Here is a 26,554-nt window from a genome sequence, read left to right as displayed (position 1 = left end):
TTTACCTAAGAAACTTCTCTGCATAATAAGGCAAGTTTTGTTTTCCAAACTTTTCCTTTCACCGACCTGCTAATGGTCTTTCTCCCCTTTATATCCTCAGGTTAGTTCTCCTCTCCTCAGGTCACTTTAGCTCCTGTTACCTCGGGGTCTTTGCAATTTCCTCATCTGTGTGGGTTCCCCTTCCATAGGAACCTAAATTTGATTTTATCTCCTGTTAAAAACTCTGTCTCATGTCTGTTTGATTCTTGGTCTTGCTAGTGGGAGGATTTTAAGGGAGCAGAGGAAATTATTCCTTCTTGACTGAGTGATCTAGGGAAACGTGTGTGGAAGAGCTGTTTATTTGCCAAAATGTCTGCAAATTGGATGGGTGGGGTACTCATACTCCCCAAAGTTGGCAGAAGAAATTCTTGGAGGGTAGGAACACTGACCTAAGCACCCCCACCACACTGCCCTGTAATCCTTGGGGTAAGAGTTCAGGTTTACGTAGGCTGGAATGTGAAGGGCAGTACTTAAGTGCCTTCTGGGATTATCATCCTGTGTGCAAAGTTGTTTCATTAATTTCTAACCGACCTTGTATACTTATTTATATGAGGAACATTTATTAGATTTGTCTTTCTTTTAAGCTTGATGATTTCACTCTGTGTATCCTGACGGTCACCTGAGTGGGCTCTCTTCTGCTCTCAGGAGAGTCCTCTATCCTAATTGGCTACATAGGCCATTTACGAATTGGCCTTGACTTGTCTCGCCAATCTCCCATCTCACTACACGTTCCCCACCAAAGTCCTTGTAGTTCCTGGAACTTGTGCTTCTCAGAATGTGATATGGGATTCATTCCTATCCCCATACCATAGATATTCACATGTGCTCTATCTTCTGCCTGCAACTGTCACCCACCTCTTTCTGTAAAACTGTCACCCCACGCACACACACTTTTATTTTTGTTTTTGTTTTTTTTTTGGTCTGGCTAAGGTGCATTCAGTCTTCAAAGTAGGCAATTTCTCGGCCAGGAACTCTTCCTTGAACAATCTAGGTTACAATCTCCCTCCTTGCCATGCAGTTTCCACAGTGCCTTGTGCTTACTCTAGAAAGGGTTTTTAAAAGACTGGAAAGATCAAAGATTCAGCTTCCAGGAGCAAGAGGGACCAAGAAATTAGGGACCCTCTGCTTCAAACACAGAAGAGCTGGGGGGAAAAAAAAACCCGATAGCAATGATTGAAAGGAAGAAAGTGGGAGCTCTAGGGGTGAGGCAAGAAGAGAGAACTCAGAAGCACCTTGGGAGAGTAGACTTATTTTAAAGAAGCATGAATGAAACAAAACAAAACAAAACAAAAAACCAAACCTCGAATAGCTGACTGGAGGTGAGGATTCACTCAGGTCTTGGGTTCTAGAAAGGCAGAGGCCTGGACCAGGGACCCCTGCCCACAGCTGGAACCCCGCAGAGGACCTTAGGGAGTAGAGCATGGGGAAAAGAATTCTCCCACTTGTCCAGGACTCCAGTGAGGAAGTTTGTGGTTTGTCCGGGGCTCTGGATGAACTGAAGTCTGCTATAGAAATGGAAACCACCAGCCTGGCTACAGCATGTGTAGGTGTGAGGCCCCAGTTTACATAACCCGTATGGTGAGGGAATCCTGAAGTCAACACAAAATATCAAAGCTGGTTCCAAAGAGATGACTCTTTTTGGTCCTGTCAGACGTGATTGCAAAACCCAGTTGTTTCATCTGATCTCTCGCAGCATAAACAACCCCTACTGGAGATGAGTTTATAGTAAGAAATTATAAACTAGGGAATGAACCGCATGAGGGATGGGAGATTGGTAGGTATAACAAGAGAATTCGCCTCTTAAGAACTCTATACAATAGAACAGTTTGAAAAAGACTATGAAATAGTTATGTTCACTATAATTACAAAGAGAAAATTATTAAAAAAGATAAAACAATAGAAATAGTACTATGAAAAAATAGGCAAATTCAAAGAGTACAAATACAATATATAGAAATAAAAAGTCATTTACACTAAAAAAACCCTCAGTGGTTGGAATTCTTTTCTTATTAGGCAGTAATAATGTATCAGTCAAAAATCCAATAATAAGGGGCACCTGGGTGGCTCAGTGGCTTAAGCTGCTGCCTTCAGCTCAGGTCATGATCTCAGGGTCCTGGGATCAAGTCCTGCATCGGGCTCTCTGCTCAGCAGGGAGCCTGCTTCCTCCTCTCTCTGACTGCCTCTCTGTCTACTTGTAATCTCTGTCTGTCAAATAAATAAATAAATAAATAAATCTTAAAAATAAAAATCCAATAATAACATTAAAAAGGGGAAGGGAGTGCTCAGTCTGTTACATGTCCAACTCTTGGTTTCAGCTCAGGTCACAATCTCAGGGTCCATGCCCAGTGTGGCATCTGCTTGGGATTCTCCCTGTCCGTCTGCCCTTTTCCCTGCTCTCTCTCTCTCTCTCTCAAATAAATAAATACAATCTTAAAAGGGGGGGGCAATAAAGAGAAGTGACATTAATCTCACTTACAAATACTCTTTCAGAAATCCTGATTCAGATATTAATACTGAATTCCAGTGGTATATCAAAATATAATTAAAGACTCCTATAGCATGATAAAAATAAAAGGAGTGAAGTTCAATCCCCAAACGAGTATCATGCTTAATGGGGAAATATTGGAAATGTCATGTTCAAGTTAGTGCAGGATAAGGATGATAAGGATGCCTTTTTTCACCTGTTTGTTTGTTTGTTGTTTTTAACTTGTCAATTTGGAATGTGATTGGTGGCAAGTGACAGAATACCTGACTGTCATTTCGTATGGGTTTGAGACTACAAGAGACTGAAACAAATAGGGGGTTTATTTTTCTCAAATGAGAAGTCTGTGTTGGTTGAATGTTTTGATAGTTTTGGGTCTAAGCGAAGGTGATGTACATATTGCAAAAGCATCCTCCAAAGCTGTTCTCACCCATTTAGGCTCTCATTGCTAAAGTGTGAGAACGATTGTTTCCCCACATCCTTTCCAGCACTGGCTATTTCCTAACTTCACCTAGGGTGCTTTTTAAAAATTTTTCTTCTTTTTTTGAAACAATCCTTTTTTAAAAAAGGTTTTATTTACTTATTTTAGAGAGAGATAGAGCATGTGAGCAGGGGGAGTAGGGGGAAAGGGAAAGAATCTCAAACAGATTCTATGCTGAACTTGGTGCCCAATGCAATGCTCCATCTCACGACCCTGAGGCCATGACCTGAGTCAAAATCCAGTCAAGACACTTAACCGACTGAGCCACCCAGGTTCTTCTAGTGTGCTTCTTTCATAGGTACAACATATCTCAGTGTGTTGATGTGTACTTCTTTAGTGACAAGTGAGGCTGAACGGAACATAATTATTGGCCATTTTTATTTCTTCATTTGTAGATAGTCAGAAGGTTACCCATTTTTCTGTTGGCTTGTTTCTCGTGTGTGTGTGTGTGTGTGTGTGTGTGTGTGAAGGTAAATGGAATTCTTTCCATAGCCTAAGGTGCCAGATGTCACCTCAAATTCCACAGTGAAAGGTGACAATAGACCAACACCAGACCAGCTGCAGGGCAGTCTCACACTGGACTTTACAATCAAGAATATTAAAAAAAAAAAAATCCAGACCAACAGGGGGACAGATTTCCTGTTCACCCCCAGCGGTGATTATCCCAGTTTGTGGAATAAAATACATGACAATGGGAGAAACAGGAAGCCAGTGCTAGTCATGAACAGAGTGATGGATGGGAAAAAAAGAGCATTTTCCTTGATTTGGTCGATCTCTTGCCATCATGAATACATCTTCATGTGCAGTTTCATGAGGTGATAACAAGTTGGTTTCCAGAGCATTTCATTGGAGCAGGCTGCTTTGCTGAGACCACAGATGAGTCCATTGAACAGCACAGATGATTTACATTTGGCTATTTCTTTGTCCAAGGTCTGTGCTGGGAATTCCTCCTTTTTCTAGGAATTTTGGAACCAGCAGATTAGAGATTTTTTACCAAAAAAAGTGAAGCCCAGAGAGACTAGGTCACGTTGTTAGTGACAGGATAGTAGATAAAATTTTTACCAGGCGGTTATGCAATCCTTTAAGCACGTTACATATAACGACTTGTTTCATTCTTGTAGTAACCCTACACAGAAGGTATCAGTAGCATTATTCCCATTTAACAGATGAAGAAAACGAGGCCCACAAAGGCCAAGTAACATGCTTGAGACTGCATGTCAGGATTTGAACCAGGGACTTTGGCTCCAGAATCTTGACCTTAACCACTATGCTATATCTTTCTGTTCAAAGTAAATCCCCTTCAAGCGTACAACTACACTGAATTTCCCCAAGAATGAGATTACAATGGTTAAAATGTTTTCCAAACTTTTTTGAAAATATACTTCACCTCAGAACGCAATATACTCACACATCAAAGTGTGTTATAATTGAAAGACAAATTCCTTAAAAACAATCCTCATGCTTATTACATGTGAGACACTCTGATATAGTCCCCCTTCTTTCTCTACACATCTCTTACCCTTTTTTGAAAATAAAAATGCAGGCTACAACTGACTGATGAGTTATGATTCAGAGAAAGAGAAAAAAAATGCTTGTTTTAATTTTTTTTAAAGATTTTTATTCTTGGGGTGCCTGGGTGGCTCAGTCAATTAAGCACCGACTTTTGATCTCAGCTCAGGTCTTGACCTCAGGGTCATGAGTTCAAGCCCTGCACTGGGCTCCACACTGGACATGGAGCCTACTTAAAAAAAAAAAAAATCATTCATAAGTGATCTCTACACCCAGAATGGGACTCATACTCACAACCCCGAGATTATGAGTCTCAAGCTTCACTGACTAAGCCAGCTAGGCACCCCCCAAAAATCCTTCTTTAAACCACTCTTTTAGCTCACATCTCTGTTACAAAAGCTGTTAGTGGTTTATACATGTCAAATTTCCAAACACACAGCACTTGGAGTGGGGAAGTTGGTCAGATAATTTCTATCAAACTTATTTCTGGTCAGTAGGAATTCATTACTCTCCCTGTAGTTAATGTCTAAAGATGGTACACTGGGGCTTCTTTTTTATTTTTTTGAAGATTTTACTTATTTATTTGAGAGAGAGAGCGAGCGAGCAGGAGCAGGGGAAGAGTAGAGGGAGAGGGAGAAGCAGATTCCTCACTGAGCAAGGAGACAGGGTTTCATCTCAAGACTCTGGGATCATGACGTGAGCTGAAGGCAGATGCTCAACCAACTGGGGCACCCAGGAGCCCTGTGCTGGGACTTTAAACCACCAAGCTGTAATCCTAGGAAAAAATCTGCCTTTTCTCATTCCTCAGTCATTCATTTATGCATTCATTCATTCAATAAATATTTGAGCACCTACCGCATGCCAGGCATTGTGCTAAATCAGGAGTTGGCAAATGGTGGCTGGCAGGCCAACTCCGGAGTGCCACCTGTTTCTGTAAATAAAGTTTTACTGGATCAAAACCATGCCCATTCATTTCTGTACTGTCTGCGGTTGCTTTCACGCTCCAATAGCAGAGCTGAGTACAGAGACCATGTGGCCTGTGAAGCCCACAGTATTTCTTAATCTGGTTCTTTACAGAAAAAGTTGGTAGACTCTGGTGCTAGAGTCTAAAAATACAATGTCGATTTAGACTGGTCTCTGCTGTCCTGGAGGTTTGAATGGTTCTGCTCAGCTTCAGCTGGGTTTCAAGCTCCTTGGGGGGTGGGAAGAGGGGCTCAAGGCTTTTGCCTCCTTCTCATTGTTGTCTCTGAGAACACCTGTTCTCAGTAGTAGCTCAGCGGTCATGTTCCGCTGCTGAAATCGTACAGTAGATCTGGCAGCAGAGATGGGAAAGAAAGAAACCTGCCCACAGGGTAGAAAGGAGAGTTTATTCCTTTAATATAACAAATAGTTTTGTTTCCTAGGTGCTTGTCTGCAGCTATGAGAAGGGAGTTGTCAATTTTCATTGAGAACCTACTGTGCATCTGGGCATGTGGGTAAGAAAAAACATTTGGTTCAAGCTTTGGCACTTGTATCATGGATAGGGGAAGACAGGAGATAAATGGTTTTACTGTAATCCTTCATACTTCTGCTGGGGGACCTGCTGGGTACCTGGAGATGATTTTGGTTAACTACCTTAGGATCCCAAATGTTTGTGTTCCAATGGCTTTTAACTTCCTTGAGTCACTCCAAGACTAGCTGCTGTATGCCTGAGTGTGTAAGTGAGTTGTGTTTTTCCTTCCTTCATCAAACTTTCTCTTCTGGGTCAGCAATATATATATGATTTTATTTATTTATTTATTTGACAGACAGAGATCACAAGTAGGCAGAAAGGCAGGCAGAGAGAGAGATGGGGGGGAAGCAGGCTCCCCGCTGAGCAGAGAGCCTGATGTGGGACTCGATCCCAGGACTCTGGGATCATGACCTGAGCTGAAGGCAGAGGCTTTAACCCACTGAGCCACCCAGGTGCCCCAAGCACCATAAATATATTTAAAGAAAAAATACTGGTCCTTTTAGCCTGGTGGGGAAGACAGAAATAAACACATGGATACAGTATTGTGTATTGACAGTGACACAGAGGTTTTCTAGCAACACAAAGGAGGAGTTCCTAATTAGGGAAGACTTCCTGGAGGAGATGACACTAAGCTGAGCTTTGAGAAGGCTAACTGGACTTGGAAGGAGTCATAGGATATTCCTGACGAGGAACCAGCATATGGAAAGGCTAGAGGTGTTCGAAAATATGGTGCTTTCGGGGAATAGCCAGTGGGAGAGCACTGGCCCACCGTCAAAGGGATTTGTGCTTGGATTTTTAATAAAAAATTATTTGTTCTCACTCATTTATTTATTCAATTTAATTATTCATTTGTAGTGGGAACAGGTTGCATGGAGCTCCTCAGTCTTTTTAACTAATGTGGTCAGCCAGTGGGTTTGCGGAAGTCTTCACTGGCTCTCAGCAGGCATCAGGCTGCAGTCTAGGCCTGGCCTCTCTGGTAGGAGCACCAGCTGCATGAGCCAGTCAGACCCAAAAGGAATCCGACTAGGAGAAGCACAGTTGCTGTTAAGCCAAGAAAATGCAAGGCAGGTTGGGTGACAGTGATACTGCCATCCCCTTCTGGTAAAAAACGATCGCCCGCAGGGGGGTTTGGGGGGATGGGGGTGGGGGGGTTGGGGGTTGAGGGGGGTAGGGGGATGTTGCCCACTGCTCCTACCTCATGGCCGATCTTTCCATCTTCCTGATGAATCTGCCTGAGCTTCGAGCTTTGTAGCTGGTGTCAAGAGGGGAGTTTGTATGGAGACGCTTTGGGAACCGATGTCAAATGCTCAACAAATGTTCTGTGAAGTTCGGTCTATGGCAGGCAGGAAAAAGAGCAGATTAAAGGAATAAAACATAGCCCGCACAGTTTTGGAGAGCACCGGCCAGCTGGGACTCCGTTCTGCCATCCGAGGTGAGCAGGGGGGTAGGCTGATAAGTGCTAACACTTTTTGGTTACACGTGGGCTTTTAATCTTCTCAACAGCCAGGAGGAGAAATGTTAGATCGGATGACTGGAGCAGTTTCCACCCTGCTGTTTGGGGCCCCAAATACAGTGTTTAGATTTCATGGATTCTAAATTCAAGCAACATCAGAAGAATGTCTGCATAAACAGGGTTTGTGTTGATCAGGGCTTTGGGGTTTGGGGGAGTATAGGGAAGGGAAACTAACTCCATGTAGCTTAAAGAAATGAGGCGGGTTTGTTAGGAGTTTGGTTGGATCTGGCAGAACTCAAGTAGGTATTGCTGGGCCTTCCTGGGATTGTGACCTTCTTCTCTTGGGCCTGTGGATTCCCCTCCACTTTCATTTGCTTTATTCTTCCCTCTACTCAGCCTACCTTTCTCTGCCTCTCCCAGGGTTCACAGGCTCAGTTCCAGGCTCCAGCAATGAGTGGCTTGCAACTCTTGACCCCAATTACAGATCCCCAGGAAAATGAATGGAATTGACCTCTTGTGGGTCAGGTCTTTACCCCGACCCTTTCAGCTATGGCCCCAGGGAGTCAGATAGGGCCATCTATAATACTTTGACTTCTGGGAAGAATATACTTCCTGGTGGGAGTTACTAGTCTCAGAGAAGGGGATTGTGGGCTGTTCGGACTCCCCCCTAAATTGCCTCCAGGACCTCTCTGATCCCTTAGAGGAGTAGGTTTCCTTTAGGGCCCAGTTGCTTTCCTTTAGGGCTGGTTAGTGCCACGTAGGACCACACCTCAGTGTTTCTTTCTGCTTTTCTAGAGTTTAACTTTATGTCCTCGCTGGCTGCTATGGAGGTGAACGCTAGTATATAACTCTGGAGTTAAGGAGTCACAACACATAGCTTAGAAATCCTAGGAGGATACCGTGGGAGGCACTTATATCCAGGTTTAAAGAAAGAGCTTTGCAGAGGTATTACAGTTCATGATCATATATTCAAGTTATGTGGCAGAGCGAATGGGTGTGTCTTTGGCCATCCCTCATCTTCGAGTTTGCAGGCACTTCTCTGCGTTCACCCATGCCTTCTTATCAACATTAGTGTCCACTGGCCTCTGAGAGGGACCCCAGCTTCCCTATAGCAGGATTTTTGTATTCTTGCCTTGTTCCTGCCCAATGATCCTTCCCGTACTTGGGATTCCTTCAATTTTGTTACATGTCTCTAATCCATCTGTATCATTTAAGGTCAAGTTCAGGGGCTAAGTCTACCATATAGCTGTCCCTCTTATGCCATCCCTCACTTTTCTTTCTTATTTTAGAACTAATTCAATAGACATTCACTTAATAGTTTTAAACTGAGAGGAATGATGGCCACTTATATTAGTTTGCTGGGCTGCTATAACAAAGAACCACCAACTGGGTGGCTTAAACAACAAGAAATATCTTATGGTTCTGGTGGCTAGGAGACCAAGATCAAGGTGTCAGTGGGTCTAGTTTCTTTGAGTGACCTGCAGATGGTGGTCTTACTGTGTCTTTCCTCTGTGTACATGAATCCCCGGTATCTTTTTGTGGTCCAAATTTCCTCTTTTTATAAGGATACAATTTAGATTGTGTTAGGCTTACCCTACCCTAATGGCCTTATTTTTACCCAGTCACCTCTTTAAAGGCTGTATCTCCAAATATAGTCACATTCTGGCAAGTGAGGGTTAGGGTTTCAACGTATGAATTTTAGGGGGACATGGTGCAGTCTACAACACCAATGGAGACAGAGCTGAACAAGATATACATGATCTTTGTCTTCTTGTTATTTGATAGTCTGGTAGAGAAGAGACATTAAGCAACTATTTCTGTGAATACTTGATTCATTACCATTTCAGGGGGCGTCCAAGAAACAGAATACATGGTACTTGTAAAGGTAATCTGGTGTTGAAAGCTGGTCAGAAAAGATCTCCCTGAGAAAGTGAGGTCTGAAGGAAGGGTGGGTGGAAGTCAGCCAGGTGAAGAGGACGCGTCAAGTATACGGGACAGAAAGATCCGCTTCTGTGAACTCCAAGCATTGGGAGAGAACATGACATGTACGAAGAATTTAAAGAAGCCACTGGGGTAAGAAGGCAGCTGTGGGAGAAGGAAGACACTAGAAAGTTAAAGGGTCCAGATTACACTGGATATTATATTCCGACATCCTCATTTCAATGCTTAGGACATCCAACCTTGGACTGTTTTAAAAATTTTTTGTATGGGGGAGGGGTTCCATATATGTTTTGATTTCCCTATGCTCCCATAGGAGGAGAGTCTTTCTTCAGCTCCTTTTATATTCTCCACACAGTATGCAACATAGGTTGGGCATATAGTAGACGGTCACTAAATAAATTAAGGGGTTGTAATGAGAAATGAAATTGACAGAAGCCTTCTTGCCTAAAATTAGGGTCTGACCCAATCTTGGCGGACTGAGTGTCTCCTTGAGACTTTCAAAGGTGAGGACTTTTGGTAATATGTTGCCACCTAGTGCTCCTTTTTATTACAACAACAGAAGGGAAACGAAGCACTCTCTTTCATCAGCAGCAATTAATTTGTCCAACCACCGATCCTTTCATCCATTCAGCCATCCAAGTTGATGTCCACCTGCATCTCTTCCCTGTGATTTGAACGTGGCATGTTCCTTTCCACTTCCTACGGTTCCTTGATTTCCTTTCTTTTGCTCTCTCTCTCTCTCTCTCTCTCTCTTTGTCCCTATGCTGCAAGGGAAGCTCTCAGGCATCAGTGTCTAGATTGCCAGAGCACCCATTGTGCTCACTATTGGCATGGCATGTTCTAGATGATCTAGACCATCGTATAGTGTTAGAATTAATTGCAGACTTTCCTTTCTCTCTTTCCCCCAAAGCCAGATCGTGAATGCAAAGGGCTGTGTCTCTGCCTTAGTTAGTTCTGTGGCTCCCCTGGGCATTCTTGTACCTACAGTATAGCCAGCGCTTTAAAAAAACTTTCTGGATTGAATTTCTGTCACCTTGGCAGGTCATCTGCTTGTAAAATAATCCTTCAGGGGATTGTTGGGAAATGGGAAGACATAGCACCACAACAGATTCCAGGACAAGATATGATGGGTGGCCTGGGCCCTCTAAGTCTTTCTCTGTTTTTTGTTTTGTTTTGATTAAGTATTTTATTTATTTATTTGACAGAGAGATCACAAGTAGGCAGAGAAGCAGGCAGAGGGAGAGGAGGAAGCAGGCTCCCTGAGCCCACTGAGCCACCCAGGCACCCCATCTTTCTCTGTCCTTATGCACCTTCCGGGATGTTATGGGGTCTCTCTGGATCGTGGTGGTCCCACAACCTGATAGTCCCACAGTGTGAACAGGTCTCCTGTAAACACACCACGCAGCCCGAGTTGTGTTGCAGCCCTATGCTTGCCTCATTTCTCTTAGCTGTGCTTGCAGTTTGGTTCAGGCCGCTTCTCCAGCTTCATCTTCCACCTCACCCATCACCTCCATGCACAGTATACCTCAGCCATATTACGTCACATTTGTCAACAGCTATACAATCTCCATTTATCAATGAGATATAATTGTACGAATGTGAATTTCTCCCATGTTCAGTAATGTTCCAATTAAGATTTCTCATGAGGAACTTGAAAAGCATCCTGAAAATTATATGGGGTGATGGAGGTTCATGAGAAGCCAGTGCAGTCTTGACAGAAGTAGGGTTGGGGGACTTGCCCTCCAATCTTTTTTTTTTTTAATTTTTTTTTAAAGATTTTATTTATTTTATTTGACAGAGAGAGAGAACACAAGTAGGCAGAGAGGCAGGCAGAGACAGAGGGGGAAGCAGGCTCCCTGCTGAGCAGAGAGCCCAATTCGGGGCTCGATCCCAGGACACTGAGATCATGACCTGAGCCGAAGGCAGCAGCTCAATCCACTGAGCCACCCAGGTGCCCCTTGCCCTCCAATCTTGATGACTGGCTACAAAACCACCATAATAAAACCTTGCGGTACTGGCGCAGGAGCAAACCAGAGAGGTCAGAACAGACCCATCTATATGTGGGAACCAAGATGCTGAAAATGGGCTCACTCCATTGAGGAAAAAATTGGATCCTTAGCTCACACCATATGCAAAAGTGAACTCCAAATGGACTAAAGAACTAAATGCTAAAAAATAAAACTATGAAACTAATGGAAGAGAACAATAGAGAAAACTTTTATGGCCTTGGGGCTGTTGAGAAGGACTTGTTAAATTATCTGAAAGGGCATATGAAGAGGAAAAAAAAAGATGAAGGGCTACAAAATGAAGGATTATTATCTTCAGCCAAGTTTCTAGTCTTTGAAAGTAGATTAATGTCCAGACTTTGCAAAGTCCTCTTGCAAATCAAATCAAAAAGAAAAAGAGCAATTGAAAAATAGACAAAGGCTATAAATAGACAATTCACAGAAGGTGACCGCATGTAGCTTATGGATGTGTGAAGAAATGTTCAATTTTACTAGTAGTTAGAGAGATGCAAAGTAAAACAAAAATATGTTGACATTACTTCCATGATAATTGACAGAATTTATCAAATTGGCTAATTAGATGAATCAGGATTTGTAAGGCACTTAGAATAGTATCTGGCACTTAGTAAACACCATGTGAGTGTTTATGAATAAACTACCAAGCACTGGCAAGGATGGGAGTGGGGGGACAGAAACCCTTACACTATGCAGTGGAGCATAGTATAAGGCAGTAATTCTGGGGTGTGATCCAGCAATATTTGGTGAAGGTAAGTACCCAGGACTTCTTTCAGGCTACAAGGCACCATTTGTTCCATTGGAAAATAGTGTCCACCACTAAGCAGATGAATTTTGAAAAGGCATACCCACTGCATGGTTATAGTCTTCTAGGTTCATGACTTGCCTGGGAACAGAGCTTTTGTGGGAAGAAAACGGCATGTCTTCCTTCAGCAGGGCACATGACATAGCAAAGATAGGAACTGTGTTCCAGCCCCCACAGGCCCCCTGGCTAGATGTCTTTGTACGGGACAGATTGCGTAACCCATCGCGGTGGCCCTGTGCATCCCCTTTAACTTTACCAGTCTCATCCCTGGACATATATTTCCTAGGAATTGCATGTAGGTCCATAAAAGATCAGGGACAAGGATGATTATCGTTCCTCTGTTTGTGGTATCAGAGAGGTGGAGGGGACGTTGGTATCCATTTGGGGAATGGAAGTCACAGTGTGGATGTCCAATATGGAATCCTAGGCAGCAATCAGAAGTGATAAGCTAGGATTGCAATAATAACAGCAAAAGGACAGATCTGAAAAAAGAACATGGAGTAGGGGCGCCTGGGTGGCTCAGTGGGTTAAGCCGCTGCCTTCGGCTCAGGTCATGATCTCAGGGTCCTGGGATCGAGTCCCACGTCAGGCTCTCTGCTCAGCGGGAAGCCTGCTTCCTCCTCTCTCTCTGCCTGCCTCTCTGCCTACTTGTAATCTCTCTGTCAAATAAATAAATAAAATCTTTAAAAAAAAAAAAAAAGAACATGGAGTGAAAAAAAGTAGAAAATAAGGTGATCCGTAAGTCCAATATCATCGTCAAACATTTAAAAAATAAACTAATAAAAGTGTATACACTTTTCAAAAATACATATCCATGCATAGTAGCCTGAATAGCTATGGGACTGAGGAGAGGTGGCAGTAAGGCTGGGGATAAAGGGAAATGATAATACTAGAGAGGGGTCTTCCACGTTTCAAGGCAAAGCTGTTTACTCCACTTGGCGGAGAGGGAGAAGATCTGGTTTTGAGAAAAGAGCCCCAGATGAAAGGTAGCTTTTCACGGTGACGGTGTGGCTCCACATCCGTTTTCCTAGAGTGCTACGAGGCTGCACCCTGTTCTTCTCACTACTGGTGACTAAACTCTTTGAAAGCAGAGTCTGTGTCTTCTCTGCCTTACTTTCCCCTCTGTGTGTTGCACACAGAAGCTGCTTCATTAGAGTTGAATTAAAACTCAATCTGAGATTATTTCTTGTTCCTGCGACCGAATCTTTGTCACAGAGAGCAGAGAGTGGCTGCCGGTCCTTCCAGAAACCTCTGATCCGCATTTCCATCTAAGCGTTGGTCCTACGTGGGCCCTAGCGTCCCCGGGGATCTGCCCCACTGCCCTCTCTACCTAGCGCCTCATAAACGGACCTTGAGATTCCCCCAAGCCTCTCGGGTGCCCCGCCCCTTCCCATCCTTGGTTCCGCCCCATTCGGGATAATTTGCATATGCCTCTAAGAGACCCAGCCCAGGTGCCCGCCCCACAGGCTCCGCCCCTTTCAGTCCTAGGGTTCCCTAGAGGGCGTGGCGGTTGCCAGGCGACGGGAAGACGCGCCGAGCGCCGGGTTTCTGCCCCACCTCCCGGACTGGATACAAATAACGCCGCGCCCTTTTAGACGCTGGGGGAAGTGCACAGCCCCTTCCTCAGACTCGGGCCCAGTTTCTGCGATTACCACAGCAGCCTCTGAGGCCACCCCCAGAGAGCGTCAGGATGGCCGAGGTCAGGAGTCAGTGCCCCTCTCTCTGTCGTGTCTCGCTCGACTCCTCTCCATGGTCCTTTCCTACTATCCACTTGTCCCCTGTCACATCCACTGATCCCAGCATTCCCGGCCATCAACATCCTATTCCCCTTCGGCAGCCTTACCCCACCCCTCTGTCTGGATGGTTCTGGCCCCTTTACCTCCTGTCTCTCCTTCGGTCGGGTAGGCACACCCCACCCCCACTCTTAAAATTGGCGCTGTGTCATACATAGTATGAAATTCACGAGTTCCCAGACTCGCGCATGACAGGCGCCCACCCCTAGATTTTGAACCATTAGGCGACAGGCACCACCCAATGGAGAGAGACGCACTGACTGGGGGCACCTGGAGGAAGGCTTCACAGATACTCACTGTCACCCTTATTCCCTGATCTTTGTCCACTTGTCACACCATGATGCCTTATCATCTGATCACCTGCTGTGACACATTAAGCTCTTCACTCATTGCCAATGCCCTGTCATTGACCACTATGTTAAATCTTGTAGTGTCATACATCCCCCCACTTTGTAGTACATCCCATCTTCAGCCTCATGGATGAGGGGTCATTTCTGCAGTCCTTTATTGACTATTTGTCCATTAACACCCTCATTTGCAATTTGGACAACCATCAGTCCCTGTCACCACATGCTGGTCACAGTCCCCATTCACCATGGTCCCACCCTATTCCTCCATCACCCCGTTATAGTTATAGATGAGTCCTCCCTCATCTCACCTGTCACAGGGTCAGTCCCAACCAGGATCAGCTACATAATTGGTGCGGCTCAATGAAAAATGAAAATACAGAGCCCCTTGTTAACAAATTATTAAGAATTTCAAAATGAGACAGCAGAGTATTAAACCAAGGGTAGAGCTTATTGAGGGAGGGGCCCTGTGCACCCTCACAGGTTGTGCACCCACCAAAAGCCTGGTTCCCGCTTCTCTCATCGCCATTATGCCCCCATTCTATTCTACTTCCTTCTATCTCTTCTACACCATTCACGTCCCTCATCATTCCATCTCCTCTCCCACATCTGTTTCCCCCTTATAAGCACCATCTTCCTTTGGGCAAATCTCCCTCCTTCCCTTAATACACAATCCCCTTCCCACCCTCCTCCTCTTCACTCCTGGGTTCCTCACTCTCCTGTCCCTCTCACCTCCACACAGTGCTGGCCACCACACTCACCCTGTTAACCTCACTCATTCATGTCCCTTTCCTCCTCATCTCCTCCTCCTGTTCCTTCTAGCTCTCCTTTATTTGTCCCTTTAAAAAAATTAACATATAATGTTTTGTTTGCCCAGGAGTACAGGTCTGTGAATTGTCAGGCTTACACACTTTACAGCACTCACCATAGCACATACCCTCCTCAGTGTCCATAATGCAACCACCCTCTTTATACCCTCCTCCTCCCAGCAACCCTCAGTTTGTTTTGTGAGATTAAGAGTCTCTTATGCTTTGTCTCCCTCCCAATCCCATCTTGTTTCATTTTTTTCCTCCCCTACTTCCCAAACCCCCCACTTTGCCTCTCATATTCTTCGTATCCGGGAGCTCATATGATAATTGTCTTTCTCTGATTGACTTAATTTCACTCAGCATAATTCCCTTTAGTACCATCCATGTCGTTGCAAATGGCAAGATTTCATTTCTTTTGATGGCTGCATAGTATTCCAGAGTGTGTGTGTGTGTGTGTGTGTGTGTATGTATATATATATACCACATCTTCTTTATCCATTCATCTGTGGATGGACATCAAGGTTGTTTCCATAGTTTGGCTATTGTGGACATTGCTGCTATAAACATTTGGGTGCATGTGCCCCTTCTGATCACTACATTTGTATCTTTAGGGTAAATACCCAATAGTGCGATTGCTGGGTCGTAGGGTAGCTCTATTTTCAACTTTTTGAGGAACCTCCATACAGTTTTCCAGAGTGGCTGCACCAGCTTGCATTCCCAACAACACTGTAGGAGGGTTCACCTTTCTCCGCGTCCCCGCCGGCATCTGTCATTGCCTGACTTGTTAATTTTAGCCATTCTGACTGGTCTGAGGTGGTATCTCATTTGTATTTCCCTGATGCCGAGTGATGTGGAGCACTTTTTCATGTGTCTGTTGGCCATCTGGATGTCTTCTTTGCAGAAATGTCTGTCCATGTCCTCTGCCCATTTCTTGATTGGATTAGTTGTTCTTTGGGTGTTGAGTTTGTTAAGTTCTTTATAGATTTTGGATACTAACCCTTTATCTGATATGTCATTTGTGAGTATTTTCTCCCATTCTGTCAGTTGTCTTTTGGTTTTGTTGACTGTTTCCTTTGCTGTGCAAAAGCTTTTGATCTTGAAGAAATCCCAATAGTTCATTTTTGCCCTTCCTCCCCTTGCCTTTGGCGATGTTTCTAGGAAGAAATTGCTGCAGCTGAGGTCAAAGAGGTTGCTGCCTGTGTTCTCCTCAAGGATTTTGATGGATTCCTGTCTCACATTGAGGTCTTTCATCCATTTGGAGTCTATTTTTGTGTGTGGTGTAAGGAAATGATCCTGTTTCATTCTTCTGCATGTGGCTATATAATTTTCTCAACACCATTTGTTGAAGAGACTGTCTTTTTTCCAATGGACTTTCTTGACTGCTTTGTCAAAGATTAGTTGACCATATTGTTGAGAGTCTATTTTTGGGCTCTCTATTCTGTTCCATTAATCTCTATGTCTGTTTTTGTGCCAGGACCATACTGTATTGATTATGACAGCTTTGTAATAGAGCTTGAAGTCTAAAATTATGATGCCACCAACTTTGGCTTTCTTTTTTAACATTCCTCTAGCTATTCGAAGTCTTTTCTGGTTCCAAATAAATTTTAGGATTATTTGTTACATTTCTTTGAAAAAGATTGGTGGTATTTTGATAGAAATTGCATTAAACATGTAGATTGCTTTAGGTAGCATAGACATTTTCACATTTGTTCTTCCAATCCATGAGCATGGAGCACTTTTCCATTTCTTTGTGTCTTCCTCAGTTTCTTTCATGAGTACTTTATAGTTTTCTGAGTACAGATTCTTTGCCTCTTTGGCTAGGTTTATTCCTAGGTATCTTATGGTTTTGGGTGCAATTGTAAATGGCATCGACTCCTTAATTTCTTTTTCTTCTATCTTCTTGTTGGTGTATAGAAATGCAACTGATTTCTGTGCATTGATTTTATATCCTGACACTTTACTGAATTCCTGTATAAGTTCTAGAAGATTTGGAGTCGGGTCTTTTGGGTTTTCCACATAAAGTATCATATCATAAGTTTAACTTATTTGCCGATTTGGATGCCTTTAATTTCTTTTTGTTGTCTGATTGCTGAGGCTAGGACTTCTAGTACTATGTTGAATAGCAGTGGGTGATAATGGACATCCCTGCTGTGTTCCTGACCTTAGTGGAAAAGCTCTCAGTTTTTCTCCATTGAGAATGATATTCTCTGTGGGTTTTTCATAGATGGCTTTGATGTTATTGAGGTGTGTACCCTCTATGCCTACACTTTGAAGAGTTTTGATCAAGAAAGCTTGCTCTACTATGTCAAATGCTTTTTCAGCATCTATTGAGAGTATTATATGGTTCTTGTACTTTCTTTTATTAATTTATTGTATCACATTGATTGATTTGCGGATGTTGAATCAACCTTGCAGTCCAGGAATAAATCCCACTGGGTCGTGGTGAATAATCTATTTAATGTACTGTTGGATCCTATTGGCTAGTATTTTGGTGAGAATTTTTGCATCTATGTTCAACAAGGATATTGGTCTCTAATTCTCCTTTTTGATGGGGTCTTTGTCTGGTTTGGGATCAAGGTGATGCTGGCCTCATAAAATGAGTTTGGAAGTTTTCCTTCCATTTCTATTTTTTGGGACAGTTTCAGGAGAATAGGTATTAATTCTTCTTTAAATGTTTAGTAGAATTCCCCTGGGAAGCCTTCTGGCCCTGGGCCAATCTCCTTACTGGTTATGGGTCTGTTCAGGTTTTCTATTTCTTCCTGGTTCAGTTTTGGTAGTTTATACGTCTCTAGGAATATATCTATATCTTCCAGATGGTCAAATTTGCTGGCATATAGTTGCTCATAATATATTCTTATAATTGTTTGTATTTCTTTGGTGTTGGTTGTGATCTCTTCTCTTTCATTCATGATTTTATTATTTGGGTCCTTTCTCTTTTCCTTTTGATAAGTCTAGCCAGGGGTTTATCAGTCTTACTAATTCTTTCAAAGAATCAGCTCTTAGTATCATTGATTTGTTCTCCTGTTCTTCAGTTTATATTTCATTGATTTCTGCTCTGATCTTTATTATTTCTCTTATACTGCTGGATTTAGGCCTTCTTTGCTGTTCTTCCTCCAACTCCTTTAGGTGTAGGGTTAGATTGTATATTTGAGACCTTTCTTGTTTCTTGAGAAAGGCTTGTATCACTACAAACTCTCCTCTCAGGACTGCCTTTGCTGAGTCCCACAGATTTTGAACAGTCATGTTTTCATTATCATTTGTTTCCATGAATTTTTTCAATTCTTCTTTAATTTCCTGGTTATACCATTCATTTAGTAGGATGCTCTTTAGCCTCCATGTATTTGGGTTCTTTCCAACTTTCCTCTTGTGATTGAGTTCTAGCTTCAGAGCATTGTGGTCTGAAAATATGCAGGCAATGATCCCAATCTTTTGGTACCGGTTGAGACCTGATTTGTGACCCAGAATGTGATCTATTCTGGACAATGTTCCATGTGCACTAGAGAAGAATGTGTTTTCTGTTGCTTTGGGATGGAAAGTTCTGAATATATCTGTGATGTCCATCTGGTTCAGTGTGTCATTTAAGGCCTTTATTTCCTTGTTGATCTTTTGCTTGGATGATCTGTCCATATCAGTGTGGGAGGGTGTTAAAACACCCTAGTATTACTGTATTATTGTCAATGTGTTTCTTTGATTTTGTTATTAATTGGTTTATATAGTTGGCTGCTCCTATGTTAGGGGCATAGATATTTAAAATTGTTAGATCTTCTTGTTGGGCAGACCCTTTGCGTATATATAATGCCCTTTCTCATCTCTTATTATAGTCTTTGGCTTGAAATCTAACGTATCTGATACAAAGATTGCCACCCCAGCTTTCTTTTGATGTCCTTTAGCATGGTAAATTATTTTCCAGCCCCTCACTTTAAATCTGGAGGTTTCTTTGGGTCTCAAATGAGTTTCTTGTAGGCAGCATATTGATGGGTCTCATTTTTTTTAATCCATTCCGATACCCTGTGTCTTTTGATTGGGGCATTTAGCCCATTTACATTCAGGGTAACTATTGAAAGATATGAATTTAGTGCCATTGTATTGCCTGTAAAGTGACTGTTCCTGTATATTGTTTCTGTTTTTTTCTGGTCTACTGCTTTTACATTCTCTCTTTGCTTAGAGGACCCCTTTCAATATTTCCTGCAGGGCTTGTTTGGTGTTTACAAATTCTTTTAGTTTTTGTTTGTCTTGGAAGCTTTTTATCTCTCCTTCTATTTTCAGTGATAGCCTAGCTGATACAGTATTCTTGGCTGCATGTTTTTCTCATTTAGTGTTCTGAATATAACATGCCAATTCTTTCTGGTCTGCCAGGTCTCTGTGGATAAGGCTGCTGCCAATCTAATATTTCTACCTTTGTATGTTACAGACTTCTTGTCCCGAGCTGCTTTCAGGATTTTCTCTTTGTCACTAAGAGTTGTAAGTTTTACTGTTATATGCCTGGGTGTGAGCCTATTTTTATCATTTTGAGGAGAGATCCCTGTGCCTCCTGGATTTTGATGCTTGTTCCCTTTGCCATGTTAGGGAAATTCTATACTATAATTTGCTCCAATATACCTTCTGCCTCCCTCTCTGTTTCTTGTTCTTTGGAATCCCAATTATTCTAATGTTGTTTCATTTTATTGTATCACTTATCTCTTGAATTCTCCCCTTGTGGTCCAGTAGTAGTTTGTCTCTCTTTTGCTCAGCTTCTTTCTTCTCCATCATTTGGTCTTCTATATCACTAATTATCTCTTCTGCCTCATTTAACCTAGCAGTATGAGCCTCCATTATTGATTGCATCTCATTAACAGCTTTTTTGATTTCAGCTTGGTTAGATTTTAGTTCTTTTATTACTCCAGAAAGGGCTTTTATTTCTCCAGAGAGGGTTTCTCTAATATCTTCCATGCCTTTTCTGAGCCCAGCTAGCACCTTGAGAATTGTCATTCTGAACTCTAGATATGACATATTACCAGTGTCTGTATTGATTAGGTCCCTAGCCTTTAGTACTGCCTCTTGTTCTTTTTTTGGTGGTGAATTTTTCCACCTTGTCCTTTTATCCAGATGAGAATATATGAATGAAGGAATAAAATACCAAAAGGGTGGCAAAGACCCTGAAACATGTACACTAACAAAATCAGAAGAGACCCCAAATCAAGGGCAGAAGAAAAGGGGTAAAAAGAAGTTAAAAAAAGTTAAAATATATATATATATATATATATATATATTAGACTGGTGAGTAGAACAGAGCCACCCACTTGATTTTGGATGTATTTTGGTCTCTTAGAAGAAACTACCTCCCAAAATTTTAAAGAAATACACACACACACACACACACACACACACATAAAAATAAGGGTAAACACAATGAAGGGATGGAATATGACTGTAAAGATGAAAATTTTAAAAAAATTATAAAAAAGGAATTGGTAAGATAAGTTGGTTGGAAAAAGAAAGAAAAAGAAAGTGGAGAGAATTTGCTGAGGCTGGAGACTAGAACAAAGCCCTGTGCTAGATATAGGGTATATTTTGATCCATTAGAAGAAATTGTATCCCAGAATTTTTTAGAAGAAAAACCCTATACGTATTCAAAAAATAAAATTAGATACAATGAAGGATAAAATATGACTATAATAATGATGGTTTAAAAAGTTTTTTTTAAAGAAAGGTATTGTTAAGATAAACAGTTAAAAACATTAAAAGAGGAAAGAGGAAAAGTTAAAAAAATAGAATAAGAAAAAAATAAAATTCAAAAAGTTTAATTAACTTTGCAAGACTAAAGAATCATGGGGAGAAAGCCATGAATGCCATGATCCATGCTTTGCTTTCCCCTCCTCTGGAACTCCACTGTTCTCCTTGATCAGTGAACTTGGTCTTGACTGGATGTTCTTGCTGATCTTCTGGGAGAGGAGCTTGTTGCAGTGATTCTCAAACGTCTTTGACCGAGGCGGAATTGCACCGTCCTGGCCAGGGGCTGGGCTAAGTAATTTGCTCAGGTTCCCTCTCAGGAACTTTTGTTCCCTGAGGGCTTTCTGTAGAGCTCTGGAGGACAGGAATGAAAATGGTGGCCTTCCAGTCTCTGGCCCAGTGGGGCCCAGAGGGGGAGCTCAGGGCCCCACTCCTCAGTGCAACCTCGGAGAAAAGTGCTCAATCACTCCTGTCTCCCTGGTCTCCAGCTGCACTACAAGCTCACCTGGCCTGTGACTGAGCATTTCTGTCTCTGGCACATGGCCCTGTTTATAGTCTCCAAACACAGCAGATTCCTGCTGCTCTGCTATTCTGGTGGAGGAAGGTGGGTCTCCCCAGATCTGCCACTTGTGGGGTCAAAGAGCAGTGGTCTGACTGTGCCGTGGATCATGGTTTAAGGTGACCCCAAGCTGAGAGCTCACTCCTTGGTTCTGTCTCTGTATTTGGCTTCTCCACTCCGATACCTGGGAGCTCTGCTACACTCAGACATCCCCTATCCTTCTGTTACCCCACAGGAACTGAGACCACAGTGTTCCTGGGAGGGCTCCACCCCTGCTGAGCCTCTGGAGTGATGTCCCTCAGTGGAGCAGACTTCTAAAAGTCTGGATTTTGTGCTTCGTTGCTCCGCCGCTTGCTGGGAGCCGGCCCCTTCCCCCGCAGTCTATCTTCCCATTGTTTTGAATTCACTTCTTCACATGTTCTGCCTTTCAGAAAGTGGTCGATTTTCTGTTTCTAGAATTGCTGCTCTTCTTCTCTTCAATTTCCTGTTGGGTTTGTAGGTGTTTGGAATGGTTTGATAACTATCTAGCTGAACTCCTGCTGTCATCTCAGTCTGCTACTCATCTGCCATCTTGACTCTTCTAGTATTTTCTCTTTATTTGCTTTTGAGCATTCCCTCCTTTTCTCCCTTGCCAATTATCTTGGTTTATTTCATTCTTTTTCATTCTCCACACCTAAGCCGTAGATAACAACATCATGCAGAAATTATTTCCCAGTCTCCCTTCCCCTTCATGATCTCTCATTTCTTCTCTTCTTCTATTTTTCTTCTCACTTAATGTCAGTTAGGTTTTCCTCATTTCTGCTTCCACAAGCCTCTATTAACACTCTGGCCTCATTTATCACTGTAGCTCTCCTCTCTTTTTTCCTTTTTTTTTTTTTTAAAGATTTTATTTATTTATTTGACAGACAGATCACAAGTAGGCAGAGAAGCAGTCAGAGAGAAAGGAAGGGAAGCAGGCTCCCTGCTGAGCAGAGAGCCCAATGTGGGGCTCGATCCCAGGACCCCGAGATCATGACCTGAGCCGAAGGCAGATCATGACAGGCTTTAACCCACTGAGCCAACCAGGTGCTCCTCCTGTCTTTTTACCTTGTTGTTGTCCCACTGATTGGTATTCCCGGTGCCTAAAACAGTGCCTGGTAGATAGTAAATGCTCACAAGATAGGTAAAGCCTGTAGGAGGCAGCAACGTAAGGAATGAACTTCCCTCCCACAGGGAATTGTAGCATTAATAGTTGATGGGTTATGTTTTCAGATAATGCAAGTAAGGAGTTTGATACCTGCCATAAAATGGGTTCAAAATTCTACAAGGGACCTATAAGAAGATGGAATTACTCCCAGCAGCCAGAACGAAAGCAAATTTCCTTAAGGAGGAAAGCAAATTTCTTTGATTAGCGGTAAAGTGTTGATGTTGAAGCTCTTTTTAAGGTAGAATACCAAAGCATAATGTTGCATACATAAATAAGGCCTTTCAAACTTTATCAGTTCCAAAGTCTTGAGTGGGTCTGTGTGGTCTACAGATTAATCCACTCCATTGCCTTTAGAATTCCAGTCAAGGACTCCAGTCCATCCTTAATTCCATGTCTAGTCTTCTCTTTCCATCTCCCTGTCATGGTTCTTACATGTTAGCCAACTTGAAGGAACACCATAGTTCATTTCTGACTGATTCGTGTTAAAATGTGCTTCCAAAATAGATACCATTAAATTCTCTGACAGTCAGACACCACCTGGTTATTGGTCACAGCTCAGAGACTATTTTTGCTGTGCTTTTGGTAATGGTATATTTTTGAAATGACAATATGAACAAATCTCATAAAAATACTTTTTAAAAACTTTACTTTCTTTGATATTTTTTCATTCCTGTGCTAAGTGCCAGGTGTACAGGGAAAACCTAGTCTGAAAACAAATCATTAGCTAGCGATCAAGTGTTGACATTAATACCATTTACAGGGATGGAGTTGAGAACATGGCCGTGATACATTTTGGTGTGTGCTCATGTTTAGCATCAACAAGGGGAAAACACAGGGCAGCAGCAGCACCACATTTTCTTAATACAATTTTTCTCTTCTTTGTGGAATTGCTATATTGTGATATTGGCAATAGCTGTTTTTAGTTAGGAAGAAAGCCACTGTTGAGTTTAACATTAGTACTAATGTTACTATACAAATTGTAATAGGTTTGCTTGTTACTCCATATCTATTTTAAGATGTGGATTCTTTTGCTTGGGTGTCATCTTTGGAAATCAACAGTACAAGTGTTTTTGAAAACCAAAAATATGGGGCGCCTGGGCGGTTCAGTGGGTTAAGGCCTCTGCTTTCGGCTCAGGTCATGATCCCAGGGTCCTGGGATCCAGCCCCACATCAGGCTCTCTGCTCAGCAGGGAGCCTGCTTCCTCTTCTCTCTGTGCCTGCCTCTCTGCCTACTTGTAATCTTTCTCCATCAAATAAGTAAATAAAATCTTAAAAAAAAAAAAAAAAGAAAACCAATAATATGTAGACTTGTAACTGTCTGTCAGAACAATGTACTGACCAAACATGCTTGAACACGTACCAACAACAGGCTCTGGGGGAGAGGATGATATACACAGTCCTTGCAGCCGAGCAGCTGGGAATGCCCGGCCCCCTCAATTGGAGGCAGCCTGCTTCTTTTTTCTGTTATCTCCCCTTCTCCAGAGATCACCTGTAGTTAATTAGATGATTCCTTAAAATGCATTTACCAATCCTATACTGCTTGATCAGGCATATCTTGTTTATCTATAATCTCCTTCGACTCATTTGTTGATTATTATCTTGTATCTAATAAATACAGGACTGAGGAGTTGTTCTGGGTGGCAGTTTCCTCAACTGCCGACCCCTGCTCCCGTTCTCTTGAAGCTGAATTGTTTGTACCTCATTCTTCTCCCGGGTGCTATTGGAAAGCAGTGTAGGCTTTCTCTATATTGGGCAATATAGGCTTGTCAAGGCAGAACGTAAACAAGATTGCTTACCCTAAATCTGCAGGATGAATTTAAATTTTACTTTATTTTGGGGATTAGAGAAATCATCTCAGTTGATTTCTTTGATTAGCAATAGAGTGTTGATGTTGAAGCTCTTTTTAGGGTAGAATACCAAAGCATAATGTTGCATACATAAATAAGTCCTTTCAAACTTTATCAGTTCCAAAGTCTTGAGTGGGTCTGCGTGGTCTACAGATTAATCTACTCCACTGCCTTTAGAATTCCACTCAAGGACTCCAGTCGGTCCTTAACTCCCGGTCTAGTCTTCTCGTTCTGTCTCCTTGTCATAGTGCTTACACGTTAGCCAACTTGAGCTTCTTAACCAGTCTCAAATCCTGGATATTTGCTGGGCCCTGAGCACTTGTTCAGGCTTCACAGTGGGCCAGGCATACCTTTTCTCTCCATATTCACTTGTGAAAATTTCGCTCTTCCTTCTGGGGCTGCTCAAATAACACCTTCTTAAGGAAATTTGCTTTCGTTCTGGCTGCTGGGAGTAATTCCATCTTCCTATAGGTCCCTTGTAGAATCTTGAACCCATTTTATGGCAGGTATCAAACTCCCTACTTGCATTATCTGAAAACATAACCCATCAACTATTAATGCTACAATTCCCTGTGGGAGGGCTGTTTATTCCTTACCTTACTGCCTCCTACAGGCTCCCTCATGCCAACTTACACACAACAAATGTTCAGTAAGCATTCGCTGAATAAATAAGTATATTAACCATCCCCATTCTTTGTTATTATTGTGCTGTGCCTACCAAGAAGAAGGTGTCTTAGTCTGCTAGGCCTGTACAGAGTGCTATAAACTGGCTTAACATAGTTGAGAATTTTCTTTTCGCAGTTCTGGAGGCTAGAAGGCTGCAGTCAGGGTGTTGGCAGGACCACGCTTTCTCTGAGACCCTAAGCAAAATCCTTCCTTGCCTCTTCCCTGGCTTCTGATGGTAGCTAGCCGTCCTTAGCTTTCCTTGGCTTGTAGGTGCCTCAGTCTAATCCCCGTGTCTGTCTTTGCGTGGTGTTTTCCTGTGTTTGTGTCTCTGTCCAAATCCTACTCCCTACTTTTCTTTTTAAAATTGAGATATAATTGACATGTGACATTATATTAGTTTTAGGTATACAATATAATGATTGATATATATATATATATACACAGATCTCTCTCTATATATGTATATGTGTATGTATATATATTTTAAAACAATTACCACAATAAATTTATTTATTTAAAGATGTTATTTATTTATTTGACAGAGAAAGATCACAAGTAGGCAGAGATGCAGGCAGAGAGAGGCGGGGGAAGCAGGCTTCCCGCTGAGCAGAGAGCCCGACGTGGGGCTCGATCCCAGGACCCTGGGATCATGACCTGAGCTGAAGGCAGAGGCTTTAACCCACTGAGCCACCCAGGTGCCCCTACCACAATAAATTTAGACATCCCTCACTATGCAGTTATAATTTTCCCTCTTTTTATAAGGAGGCTTATAGGGCCCACCCTACTACAGTATGACTGCAAGTTAGTGGTTTACATATATAATGACTCTACTTCCAAACAAGGTCACATTTATAGGCACTGGGGGGTAAAACTTCACCATAACTTTCTGGGGGACAAATTTAACCCTTAACACTAGAGAAATGAAAATTCTGACATAACTGGTTCCCAGGTTCTCCTTAAAGTCATAGCCACATATGTTTGAATTACATCTGTATGTCTGGGCTTAAAAAAAAAAAAATGTTGTCTAGCTGAGCGTGGGAAGCAAATCTGGAGAAGGCCTGTGAGCGTGGCACGGGGGGCATCTCAATACACCTGTGGAGGGCACCTCCCTATTTATTTTAAAAGATAAGAACGATGGAATATCTTTTTGGAGACTACTCCATATTTCGGATGGGATTCATTGTCAGTATGTGTGATTTCATGGGATCGACACCAAAATCTCCTTATAACTGACCAGGAGGTGCCATGGCTTTCTGCTGCAGTCCTGGGGGCAATAAGAAGCAAGACGAAGTGAAAACAAATCAGGGCTTGGCGTAATCATAGTAGCTTTCAAAATTTATTGCGTGCCTCCTGTTTGCCAGGCATGTGGTCAAGTGTTCAATGTGAATGATCCTATTTAATTCGCTCTTCAACAC

The 26,554-nt window shown here is 42.5% G+C and overlaps 1 protein-coding gene across 4 annotated transcripts in view; it reads left to right on the top strand.

Annotated features, from left to right (window-relative positions):
- The window catches only part of CFAP58 (cilia and flagella associated protein 58), a 121,324-nt gene that overhangs the window by 2,583 nt on the left and 92,187 nt on the right, over positions 1 to 26,554 (top strand). For 2 of the 4 annotated variants that reach the window (XM_013054569.2, XM_045068984.1), the window contains 2 exons: positions 5,915 to 5,986; positions 6,859 to 7,435. The exons of 1 other annotated variant lie outside the window; for it this stretch is intronic. Coding sequence is in view for 1 of the 3 variants with exons in the window: in XM_004749299.3 (XP_004749356.1) it covers positions 13,914 to 13,922 (9 nt within the window). In the remaining 2 variants the exon portion in view is untranslated. Of the gene's footprint in view, positions 1 to 5,914; positions 5,987 to 6,858; positions 7,436 to 13,739; positions 13,923 to 26,554 lie in introns of those variants that run through there. One more of the 4 variants, XM_004749299.3, reaches the window with a different exon arrangement.

This window comes from Mustela putorius, unplaced genomic scaffold (genome assembly GCF_011764305.1).
Source record: "Mustela putorius furo isolate JIRA1106 unplaced genomic scaffold, ASM1176430v1.1 tig00003909_pilon_pilon_pilon, whole genome shotgun sequence".
NCBI lineage: Eukaryota > Metazoa > Chordata > Mammalia > Carnivora > Mustelidae > Mustela > Mustela putorius.
This window is presented reverse-complemented; position numbering and strand designations above follow the sequence as displayed.